This window comes from Gracilinanus agilis, chromosome 1 (genome assembly GCF_016433145.1).
Source record: "Gracilinanus agilis isolate LMUSP501 chromosome 1, AgileGrace, whole genome shotgun sequence".
In the NCBI taxonomy this organism is placed as follows: Eukaryota; Metazoa; Chordata; class Mammalia; order Didelphimorphia; family Didelphidae; genus Gracilinanus; species Gracilinanus agilis.
Genome location: NC_058130.1, coordinates 90,642,173 through 90,655,285, shown reverse-complemented (window position 1 = coordinate 90,655,285; position 13,113 = coordinate 90,642,173). Strand labels below are relative to the sequence as shown.

Sequence of the window (13,113 nt, the reverse complement as noted above, 5' to 3'; positions counted from 1 at the left end):
GATGCAGAGTGAAAGGAGCAGATCCAGAAGAACATTATACACAGAGACTGATACATTGTGGTACACTCGAACATAATTGGACTTCTCTACTAGTAGCAATGCAAGGATCCAGAGCAATGCTAAAGGACTTATGAGAAAGAAGACGAGCTACATTTAGAGGAAGAACTGTGGGAGGAAAAACACAGAAGAAAAACAACTGCTTGAACACATGGGCTGATGGGTGGGAATGTAGACGCTAAATGATAACTCTAGTCCAACTATCAATAATATGGAATTAGGGCTTGATCAATGATACGTGCAAAACCCAGTGGAATTGTGCGTCGGCTAAGGGGGTTTAGGAGGGTTTGGAGGAGAGGAAAAGAACATGAAATATGTAACTATGGGAAAATATTCAAAATAAAAATTAAAAATTAAATAAAATAAAAGTACTTTGCAAACATTAAGGCATCATATAAATGTCAGTTGTTGCTATTATTATTTTCAAACCATTACAATATGCCTTCTATCCTTCCCATTCCATGGAAATGATCTCTGCTGGGTCACAAATGAAAGCTCTTTTTTCATTCATCTTTCAGCTCTCTGATTCATTTGAGATTACTGACCCACCCCTCATTCTGGATATATTCTTCTGAATTTTCATGACACTTCTCTGTTATGGTTCTCTTTCTCATCCTCTATATATTAGTCCTTCTGCATGAACATCCCAAATCAGTAATCTCTCTTTTTTTCTCTAGGTAATCTCATAAGCTTCTAATGATTCAACTATAATTTCTATGCAGATGACTACCAGGTCTACAGAGAGAGCCCTCATCTTTCTCCTAAGCTCCAATGACTTATTTGGCATGTCCACCTGGATTTCCCATAGGCATCTGAAATTCAACATGTCTAAAACAGATTTCATTATCTTGCCCCCTAAAGCCCACCTTAATTCTAACTTCCCTATTTCTACAGAGAGTACCATCATCCTTTTAGTCAATGGGGATCCCAACCTAAATTCATCTTTGACTCATTACTCTCATCTTCTCCCATCCAGTTGCAGGTATATCTTGAGTCTACCTTCTCTATGTATCTCAGTCACTATCTGTCCCCTCATGTCTACTTTCAGCAAAAATAACCTAGTCTAGTCCCTCGTCCCATCTTGCTCAGACAATTTTCTCAAGAGCCTAACTGGTCTTGCTCTCTCTGGTCTCTTCCCTTTCTAATCCACTTTCCACCAGCCATCAAACTGATATTCCTGGCATATTTGACCATATAACTTGTGTGTGTGTGTGTGTGTGTGTGTGTGTGTGTGTGTGTGTGTGTGTGTGATGGTCAGACATGAAGCTTCAGTGGCTCCCCACTGTCTTCATATTGAAATACAAACTCCTCTAGCAACTAAAGTCCTTTACAATCTGACTTTAGCTAACTTTCTAGGCTATACTGGTATGATACTCTCCTTCTCTCATTCTATATTCCAGTCAAAATGACCTTGCCTGAGAAATTCAGCCTCCTCCTTCTGCCCTTCTGTAAAAGCTGATCACCTTATCTGGAATGCTCTGCCCCTTCTGCAACTCTTGGTTCCTTTCAAAGTTCAATTCAAATGCTACCCCTTTCAAGAGACTTTTCCTGAACCCCTAGTAGAATGTAAGTCTCTGGGGCAGCAAGATGGTTCAGTGGACAAACTGTGAGACTCAGAAACATGAGATCCTGGGTTCAAATCTGGCCTTAGATACTTCCTAGCTGTGTGACCCTGGACAAGTCACTTTACCCCCCACTGCCTAGCTGTTATAGCTCTTCTGCCTTGGAACTGATACTTAGTATGGATTCTAAGACAGAAAATAGGGTTTAAAAAAAAAAAAAGAATGTAAGCCCCTTGAGGATAGGAGCTGCCTCAGATGGATGCTATTTGAGGAGCTTTCTCACTTTTGAATTATGCCTGGCACATAGGAGGTATTTAATAAATACTTATTAATTGGATGACTCCTGTTTTGAGTCTGTTACTATGTAATACATTCAAAGTACAGGGAACAGTGTGAGCCAAAGCCACAGGGGTAGTAAAAGGTCCTTGAGGAATGGTGAGGTTTCTGGCTTGGCTGTATCAGAAAGGAGTAGCATTAGAATAAAACTGAAGACGTTGGTTGGGATGGAGTTATGGGGAGTGTCAAATGCTAAGCTAAGGAGAAGGGATTTCACTTAATAGACAGTAAGAAGCACTCAAGTAACTTGTTACAAAGACTAATGCAGATTCTATCTCTGCTCTAAGTCTACAATACTTTTTGTTACAACCAAGTCAGGACCCACAATCTTACACTCTAACCCCTTGGAGAAAGAAGATAGACCTTTGAAGAACAGCAAAGTCTGCATTCAAGATTCATCCTTAGTCAAACAGCTAATAATTTGAGTCAATTAGGAACATGGAGGCAAGGTGTCTCCTAACAGGCAGGGGGAGATCTGATTCTTATCCAAATTCTACCAGTTTTTCTTTCTTTTTAAAAAAATTCCTTAGTTTCTGAGAAATGGGGAGAACTATACTTGTCATCTCCCTCCCATACAAAAAAAGTTGCAAGGAAGAATGAGGTAGTGTCTGCTCTAAACACTTTGCATTTCAGAAGAAAAATGTGAGAAACACTAGAGTTGTTGTTCTCACTTCATATTAAGCAGCTGGAAAGTACAAAGAAATGATTTTGCTGATAAAATGGATGTTTTAATTTCACAGCCTTCTTTTTCCCACAGTCCAATTTTTCTTTGTGGTCCAGGCCTATGGTGTTCAGTATGACTCTGTTTGCATTGTGTGCTCAACAAAAACTATGGGTAAAGATCTGTGTAAGCTATCTGCAATCATGTGGAAGGAAATAACTTCTGGATAATCAGAAATTTTAATTCCCCTACCATTGCTACTTTTCCCTAAACTGCAATGATTTCTGGTATTGTGTAACAAGCTCATATATTTATTTGTTTGTTTGTTTTGGGGGCCTTACTTTCTGAACTGTGGGAGTAGAAACAGAAGAAAAACAACTGCTTGATCACATGGGTTGATAGGGACATAACTGGGGATGTAGACTCTAAGCAATCACCCTAATGCAAATATTAATAACATGGAAATAGGTCTTGATCAATGACATATGTAAAATTCAGTGGAATTACTCATTGGCTATGGGGTGGGAGGGGGAGGAAGGGAAAGAACATGAATCATGTAGCCATGGAAAAATATTCTAAATCAACTAATTAAATAAAAAATTTCAATTAAAAAATAAGAAAAAAAAAAAAAAACCCTTACTTTCTGTCTTAGAATTGATACTAAGTATTTGTTCCAAGGCAGAAGAGAAGGGCTAGGCAACTGGAATCAAGTGACTTGCCTAGGGTCACACAGCTATGAAGTGTACAAGGCCACATTTGAACCTAGAATCTCCCACCTCTAGGCCTGACTATCTATCCCCTGAGCTACCTAGGTGCCCTTCCTACTTAGTTTAACAAACATGTATAGTATGGAGAAAAAAAGCCCTGGATTTGGAATTTGAGGGCCCTGGGTTCAAATCCCATCTATGACGCTTACCAGCTATTTAATTACAAGCAAATAATTTAGTCTCTTTGGATATTAGTTTCCTCATTTACAAACCAGATTTTATTATATTCTCTACCTTGTAGGGCCATTGTAAGAAAACATTGTAAACTGTAAAGTGTTGTCTAAAGAAGATATTTTAGTTATTCTATCTTAACATTAGTTTTGAGTAAGAAAACAATTGTGTACAAGATAAGCTAAAAAATTCTCAACTGAAGCATAACTTAAATAATATAAACAATGACAACTAATAAAGTACAGAACAGTCTATGTAGAAGGTGGCCGTGATTAGGACAAAGTAGATTGTTCTCGAAAGGCTTGAAACAGGTAAAATAATATAAACTTGTATTTGTATCTCTTTGTTCTTCATAGTTAATGACATCATAGTCTTGACAAAATGGCTCTTCCTGTACAGATGGTAGCCTCCATCTTTATCAAATAATTATGAAGAGAACTTACCGGCAAGGCTAGTTGTCACTCTTGGACCAGCTCCCCTGCTTCCTAGGCTGCTATTGACCTAAGTGAGCCATTTTCTCTTTGACTATGCTCTATGGTTTGTTATTTGATTCGATCACTTCTCAGAAATCGACAGCTGGGTCCTATTCCTTTGGGCTATGTTTTCCTGACCTTTCCTAAATCTTTTCTTGGAGGGTTTTTTGCCTAACTGGTCTAATGTTGTCCTAGATCATTTTGCTGAGGGCAACTAGGTGGCTCAGTGGATAGAGAGCCAGGCCTGGAAACTGGAGGTTCTAGGCTCAAATCTCACCTCAGATACTTCCTAATTGTGTGAATATGGCAAGTAACTTAACCCCCATTGCCTAGCCCTTACCACTCTTCTGCCTTGGAACCAATATATAGTACTGATTCTAAGGCGGAAAGTGAGGGTCTAAAATAAATAAATAAATCATCTTTTAAAAAAGAATTTTGCTGTCTGAACATGGCTAATATGGAAATATGTTCTTCATGACTTCACATGTATGAATGATATCAAATTGCCTTCTCAAGGAGTGAGAAAGGGTAGGATGCCAAGAATTTGGAAATCAAAATTTTAAAAAATGAATGCTAAAACTCACACCTAGCAGACTGGTCAATATGGCAGTAAAGGAAAATGATAAATGTTGGAGGGGATGTGGCAAAATTGGGATACTAATACACTGCTGGTGGAGTTGTGAATTGATCCAACCATTTTGGAGAGCAATTTAGAACTATGCCCAAATGGCGTTAAAAGACTGCCTGCCCTTTGATCAAGCCATATCACTGCTGGGTTTGTACCCCAAAGAGATAAAGCTCTTTGTGATGGCAAAAAAAATTGGGAAATAAGGGAATATCCTTTGATCAGGGAATGGCTGAACAATTTGTGCTATCTGTTGGTGATGGAATACTATTGTGCTCAAAAAAATTCCATGTGAACTGGAATGACCTCCAGGAATTGATGCAGAGTGAAAGGAGCAGAACTAGGAGAACATAGTACACTGTTGTGTACATAGAGATTGATACACTGTGGCTCAATCAAATGTAATGGACTTTTCTACCAGCAACAATGCAATGATCCAGGACAATCCAGGGGAATTTATGAGAAAGAACACTATCCACAACCAGAGAAAGAACCGTGGGAACAGAAATGCATCAGAAAAATTATGCTCAATCATGTATTGTGATAGGGATGTGATTAGGGTTTTGATGTTAAAGGATGGTTCTACTGCAAACATGAATAACATAGAAATATGTTTTGAACAACGATACATGTATAACCCAGTGGAACTGCTTATCAGCTTTGGGAGGGGAGAGAAGAGAGCAGGGGAGGAGGGATTATGAATCATGTAACCATGGAAAAATATTCTAAATAAAAATTAATTTAAAAAATGAATGATAAAAACTTTTTACATGTAAGTGGGAAATAGTTCATGAAATAAATAAAAAATATGAAAAGTATATTGCAAAACTAAAATAAAAATTTTTTTTTTTAAGATTCTTGCCTGCCAACAATCTCATATACTGGACAAACAGTAACTACCTGTGTTGCTTCTGATCAATGGTGCTCCAGGGTTTCCCTAGTGGTAGACTATGGTGGTATTTGATGTTCAGTATGGTTCATGAACATAAATAATGCAACTGGGTCCAGTATTAAATAGAATAAACCAGTATAAATCTGTTTGCTACCTGATCCTTTTAATCAAGCCTATTCTAAACTCTTCACATAATGAAACAGCCCAAAAATCAGCCCCCTCAAAGGATGCTCTACTGTGGAAAAAAATGAAACTCTTGTTCAGACTGACATGGTAAAACTTTGCTTCAATATATATATACACCCAGCTTCTTTTGTATAAAGGAAATGTGATTGATGGGAAGAATATTCTCAACACAAAATCATACATACATACATACAAAGGAGGAAACTTGAGGAACTGATTTTATTCAAAGTAATATTCTGGGACAGAAGGCAAAATATCTTAGTTCTATACCATATCTATTGTAGGGGCTCCAAATGTGTCAGAAGCAACAATTTTAGTAAGTGGCTTCAGAAAGGATGCATAGATTCTGGGAGCTGGCATTGGCAATCAGAAGGGGCGGCTATCCCCCACTGAAAACTTCCCTTTCCTCACTCCTCTCTCAGGTATAACACAAAGGACCTAAATTCATAGGTAAGAGGTGGGAAGACCCTTAGAGATCAGCCAACTGGATCTTCTCATTTTATATTAGAGGGAAAAGGCTCAGAAACTTAAAGGTAACAGATTAAAGTTACCTAGGTAGTAAAGAGCAGGTCTGGAATTCCATCAAGAAGAAATAAAGGAAAATAAAATTAAAACAAAAACATGACTAATATGGAAATGTTTTGTATTTCTGCAAATATATATATCCTATATCAAGTTCCTTGCTATCTCAGGGATGGGAGGAGAGGAAGGAAAGGAGAGAATTTGGAACTCAATTTTTAAAAAAAAGGAATGTTAAAAGTTGTTTTTACATGTAATTGGGGGAAAATAAAGCATTAAATTATAAAAAGAAGAGATGGAGATATATAACTCAGAACAAATTGCTTGACCATCTAGGCCCTGGATTCTAGGGGATGAGGGAGGGAAGGAGACAATTTGGATCTTATAATTTACAGAAAACATGTTAAAAATTGTTATTACATGAATTGGGAATTAAAAAACAAGATCACAACAGAAAAAAAAATATAGCGCTTTGTGGGGGGAAAAAGTCGGAGATGGATAAAGAAAGATGAGATGTGCTTGCTCCAGGCTCAAGTGACAAGGGTTCAAGCCACGGTTCTTAATTAATTAAGGGGCAGGGCTGGCTCTCGTCCCGGCTCTCTGGACCCTTCATCCAAGGATCTATTGGCTGCTTCTCGATGAACTCTAAGCCGAAGGAAAGGCCAGGAGGCCTGGATCTGGGTCCCCGCTCTGCTCCTAGACCCCTGGGCAGCCCCTCGTTTCGCCCCGCAGCCTGCCTCAATTTCCTCAAGAGCCACCAATGCACTGGACGAGGTAATCCCCAGGTCCCACCCCCGGCCTGTCCGCACTCACCACTCCAGGTGGAAGGTGTGCCCGCAGTGGATGGCCGCCACATCTCGGAAGTGGTCGAAGAAGTCCGAGCAGATAGTGCAAAGCGCGCGGATCGGCATTCTGGCCCCGGCAGCTCTGCGCGAGGCGCCGGTCAAAAGCGAACTGCGTTGGTCTGGGGCCTGAACCAAGAGGGTCTGAGGGAAAGGAGCGGGCCTTCAGGCCCGCAGACTCCCGGTAACCCGAGCAGTAGCCACAGGATACGTAAACTCCTAGTCTCTCTTCAAATTTGGCTCCGTCAGAGTGACTTCCGTACGCGAAGCGGAAGTGACGAAAGAGGAACGAGGCGCGAAATCTGAATATAGAGCTACGCGAGGCCTGTAGGATGAGGGGGTGGCGGAGGAGGGAGGGGGTGGGATTATCAGGGGCGGAGGCGTGGCCCGCCTGGGCTCCAGCTGCCCCTGGACAGCTCTTGTGCCAGTTGCAGCGGCTTAGTTCCTGATTTGAGCAATTTAGCTCTATCCTTCGCCCTTTCCTTTCCTCCCTTTGACTTCCCTTGGGCAACTCCTTTTCTCTCTCTGGGCCTCAGTTTCCTCATCTGAAACGGGAAGGAGATGCTCCCCAAGTGTCACTAAATTCTTGGCGGGGGTGGGGGGGGTCCAGAGGAAAGAGATCTGGACTTAGAGATGAAAAACCTGGGCTGGGATTCTCATTCTGCTGCTTTCTGTCTGTGTCACATTGGGCTTGTCTGGGGCAGCTGGGTGGCACAGTGAATAGAGTGCCACGCCTAAAGATGGGAGGTCTTGGGTTCAAATCTAGCCTCAGACACTTCCTAGCTGTGTGACCCTGGGCAAGTCACTTAACTCCCCACTGTCCAGCCCAGTGATGGGCAACCTTTTGACCTTGGTGTGTCAAAATTTGCCAAAAACAGAGTATAACTTGGGTGGCGTGTCACTTTGAGAAAAAAAAACATAATTTCGCGATATTTATAGTTTAACAAAAATGTGTAATTGTAATATATAACTATTTAATAAACCAAAATAGGTAAATTAATATAGTTAGAAGTGTCATCTATAGTGCAGTATGTACACTACACTACAGCAAATGTTTCATCCTCAGCATGCAGCCCCATACTGCATGTGGCCACATGTCATTGAAAATGGCTGTGTCATTGCTGACACACATGTCATAGGTTTGCCATCACCATCCTAGGGGGTAGGGAGGCATCCAGGGAAAAGAGGACTGGGATTCTAATTCTGCGTAACTTTTGGACCAGTCACCTCTCCTCTAAGGGCCCCACTTTTTCCATCTGTGAAATAAAGAAGTTGGCCTAAATTGTGCCCAGGTTTCCTTCCAGCTCTGACATGTTTCTCTCTTTCCTTCCTTCCTTCCAGCTCTGACATGCTTATCTCTTTCCTTCCTTCCTTCCTTCCATTTACCTCGAACCTAAGGGCTTCTGTATTCTGTATCGATAGGGGCCTCAATCTGACATGTCCAGCCTTGCCTCAGCTGATGACCTGGGACAGTTTTTCTTTTTTATATAGGTTTTATCCCATGATATTGTGAGATCCTTGAGAGCAGTGACTATTTTGTTTTTTGCTTTTCTTTGTATCCCCAGGGCCTGACTCCTTTTGCTACTTAGACATTTCAGTAGACTCTGTGATATTTGGGGTTTTCTTGGCAAAGATACTGGAGTGGTTTGCCCTCTGTTTTTCCCATAAGGAAACTGAGGCAAACAAGGTTAAGTGACTTTTCCAAAGGTTACACAGCTAGCAAGTATCTGAGGCCAGATTTGAACTCAGGAAGATGAGTCTCCCTGATTCTAGACCCTGAATTCTATCCACTTCACCACCTACCTGTCTGCTGGACACTACATAGGTACTTAATAATTGCATGAAGATGGTGGAAAGTCTAAAGACCAATCACTTGAATTAAGTTCAACAACTGACCTCCTCCCTACAAGGTACTCAAGGCTTGAGTGTAGGCACTCCCCCACTTAGCAAAATCTAGTTAACTCCTTGATAGTAGAGAGGAAAAGCTATGTGCCCAAATCAGTGCTCTTTGAGGAAAGACATTTGGAACAGACATGGATCCCAGCCAGTGGGAATATCATGCCCTTCCTTCCTTCTTCAGGCTGGTCAGGAACATGTTTATAGCTAGGCTGTCTGTGATTCAGAGACCTATTGTCTCTATTGGACCAAGCCACTAAACCAGTACGTTAGGTTTGGTTGTGTGTGATACCTCCAGGAAGAAAATTTGAGGGAAAAGTGAGAGGCTTCTGGGAAGAATTGGTCCCATAGCATGAAGAACTTGCTTATTAATTATAAATGCTTAATTTAGTCAATGCTCAACTGAATGGAATTGAATTGGTAAACTGAGACTAGAGGGCTAACCCTACCTATCCAGTCAGCAGGCTATCATTTTCCAGGAGGATAGTTCTGTTCTAGGTGTTCCTAAACCTTTTATGAGTCTTGAGCCCACAAAGTCTTAGGCTACTGACCCTCTATAGCACAAGAATTATGGAGCCCCTGCAGGGGACAGGAATGCTAAAGTTTCAATACACGTCTTTGAGGATACAACAGGTCTAAGATGTAGAGCTTGAAGAGACCTTAATGATCTAGTCCAGCTTTCCTCATTTTAGTGATGAAGAAAATGATGCCCAGGAGAGGCAAAATTCCTTGTCAGGTTATCTGGGATACTGCCATGATCTCCTTCTTCTCCTTCTCTTCTAGTCTCTAGCTTCAGTTATGCTGTTGGAATTTCCCTCTCAGGGTCTGAAACACCAAGGAGACCCAGATTGATTTGAAAGAGGAATAACTCTAACAGGAGATTAAGTTTAAAGCCAACACATCCTTTCCCCATTTTTAACAACCTATGACCCTGGATGCTAACATAGCCCTAACAAATGCATCAGACAAAACCGCTCAAGATCCTGTTTGAGAAAGAATGCACAGCATAGGTAGAGAAGAAAGTTTCCTGGCATGGGTCATGGGCTTCATTTTCATTTTCAATAGAGATGTAACATAGAATCGTGGCCCAGTTCAGCACTTCAATGAACTATGTTATCCCCACTTCTGTGGTCCAAGTTTACCTTAACCCATAAGCTGACATAGCCAAAATTCAGCAGTGAGGGTAGCCCGCTTACCTATCCTTAAACACAATTCTCCATCTTTCTCAGTGCCTTCGCACTGCCTGAAATAAAATCCATCCTCGCCTCCACCTTTTAGCTTCCCTGGCTTTCCAGGCTTAGCTTAAGCCCTACCTTCTACAGGTCTTCCTCTCTTTGACTATCTTCCTCCTACTTGGCAAAGATCTTGTCTATACCTACAAATTTACATGTTGTCTTCCCCACTAGAAGGTGAGCTCCATGGGCCAGCTAGGTGGCTCAGTGAATTGAGAGCCAGGTCTAGAGAAAAGGGATCCTGAGTTCAAAGCTGACCTTAGACACTTCCTAGCTGTATAACCCTGGGCAAGTCACTTGACCCCAAATGCTTAGCCCTTACCACCCTTCCGTCTTGGAAGGATTCTTGGAATCCTTACACAGTATTGATTTTTAAAATGGAAGGTAAGGATTCTTAAAAATAAAAAGCTGAGCTCCTTGAAGACAGGAATTGTTTCTGTGTTTGTATGGCCAGTGCTTACAATGGTTCCTGGCCCATAATAAATGCTTTTTGACTAACTGACCTAGAGGGGTGTGGGATGGGAGCCAAGAGAACTGATCAGGATGAAGAAGCAACTCATGAGTCAAAAATCTGTATGGGCTTCCCTAAAGCAATTCTTTTATCTGATCCTATCATTGCAATCCTTTGATTTGACCCTATCATCTATCAAATAGCATAAGGAAAAGCTTACCTAATACCATTCATTGCACCTTGCCCCATGAGCCTAATTCCTACATTAAGATGGTTCTCTAATGCACAGAAACTTCTTTTAAAAACTCTTACTTTCCATCTTAGAAACAGTACAAGTGGCAGAAGAGCACTAAGGGATAGTCAATGCGGGTTAAGTAACTTGCCCAGGATCACACAGCTAGGAAGTATCTGAGGGTAGATTTGAACCCAGCACCTCCCATTTCTGGGCCTACTTCTCAATTCACTGGGCCACCTAGCTGTCCCCAACACAGAAACTTTTGGGCAAAGAGAAAGGAGAATATTTAAAATACTAGCTTTAGCGCGGGGTGGTCTCCATGACACAAATTAACCAAATTCTGATAATGTCAGGGTGATGGATAGAGTTAGTAGGGATCCAGGACACTGATGATGCCTTTCTTCTCTGAGCTTAAAAAGTACAGTAAGATGAGCTTACCCCATTGCCTGTTGGAGTACCCCAATTCTGTTTGAATGCTGAAATGGAACCCGGGGGCCAGGCCTCAGGTTGGGGCGGCGCGGTGGGACAGAGTGAGGCAGGTGGGCAGGAGGCTTTGGCAGGGTGACATTTATTTGCCAGTTACAGCAAGACGCGCGGTCTAGCGCTTCTGGCCTCTGCACGCCACAGCAAACCCACGGGCATGCAGGGGGAGCTGGGGCACAACCATTGCAGAAACCCTCAGGCGGGGGCAGGAAGCCTGACACAGCCTGGGGTAGGGACATTGGGGCAGGGGGCTGGCATAGCTGCCCCTGCCCTTAGCAGCAGGTTCTTACAAAGGGTACCTGCCAAGTTTCTTTCCTTGATCTTTATCTCCTTAGAGTGAGGGACAAAATAGAACCTAGCCCACATTCTCCTCTTTCAGAAAAAGAAACTTGGGATTTCTCCAGGACCCCTGTAAGGTTAGCAAGGTGTTGTATTCTAGACCTCCCTCCAAGCCCTAGTGGGGGACGGGACAGGACTAAAGAACACTGAATTTTTCTACCTCCATATTGTTGGTGAAATGGGTAATCCAGAAATCAATTCAAGAAGAGGCAGATCCCCAAAATATAGAAACAATAGGAAATCAATATACTGTGGGTACTACCAGGTTTGGGTAGTGGGTTGGCAGCCTGGAAGGAGAGAAGGGGGCTAGGCTGGAACAAATGGGACTTTTGGAGACCTACTGAACTTCCGCCCCTGCTCTCTTGCAGGGCTCAGGCTGACCACAGTACAGAGGCCATAGCACCTGGCCCCTCCTTCTGGCCTCACCCCTCCAATCCATCCCTCTTTCCCCTCTTCAGCCTTTCTGCTCATTCCCATGATGAGGGTTCAGGCCTCAACTCAAGCCATCCCTGGTGCTTCTCAATCCAATTTAGCTGCCCAATCCAGTGTTATTCTCTTGATCCCTTGGCCCACTGGGGCATTTTTCAGGATTGCTTCAAAGCTCTCAGGAGTCTGGGAGGATGAGACTTAGAAGCAAGGATGGCAAAGATTTCCAAGGAGGCCAGGGTGAAAGTTAAGTTAGAACAGCCTCCTTCTGTATACCCATTGCTGTTCCACATTTTCTACCTCATTCCCCCCCTTTTTTCTAATTTCTTGGGGCACGGAGGGTAGTAGACAGGATTGCTTGCTTTGCACTCTGCGCTCCTAAATACCCTGTACCAAGGCTTCTGTTGCTTCCTACCCCCTAACCTTCCCTTCCATGTGCAAAGGGGGAACCCTACATTCACCAGAGAGGCTGAGGGGGTCGCCTTGATCTCTCATTCCACAGCCTCATCACATGACCAGCTCTCAGGGGAAGCCTCCCCCGCCAAAGGCTAGGACCTGGGAGTGGACAAGACCTGTGGGGCCTGGGGGAACCCCAAGGGAAGAGGGGAAGGGACTGGGGGGGTGCAGTGTTCCTAGAGCAATGTCCAGCAAGGAACAGAAAAAGAAGTCAGCAAAAGACAAAAAAAGCCACAAAAAAGTCCATGCAGGGGCTGGGGCCAGCCGGGGCCTCCCCCACCCACTCGCACATACAGAGGAAGCGACAGCTCTCTTGTAGCCCCTAGGGATCCACTCCACAGGGGAGGGGGGACAGGCCACATCCCTGACCACAGGCTGCCGCATGGCATGGCCAGGCTGTGGCCCTTTCAAGAAACAGGGGTTGTCATGCCAGTGACTCTATGTACAGTGAGACCCTCCCCCATGCCCACCCACCCCTTCACCCTCCCCCCCACCCCAACCCCC

At 43.0% G+C, this 13,113-nt stretch overlaps 1 protein-coding gene across 1 annotated transcript in view; it reads right to left on the bottom strand.

The window, feature by feature from the left end:
* Nucleotides 1-7,160, bottom strand: part of LOC123230777 (TRAF interacting protein) — a 52,477-nt gene extending 45,317 nt beyond the window's left edge. The window contains exon 1 of the mRNA XM_044656947.1: nucleotides 7,063-7,160. Within this exon, the coding sequence (XP_044512882.1) occupies nucleotides 7,063-7,160 (98 nt within the window). The remainder of the gene's footprint in view (nucleotides 1-7,062) is intronic.
* Nucleotides 7,161-13,113: the final 5,953 nt, after the last annotated feature.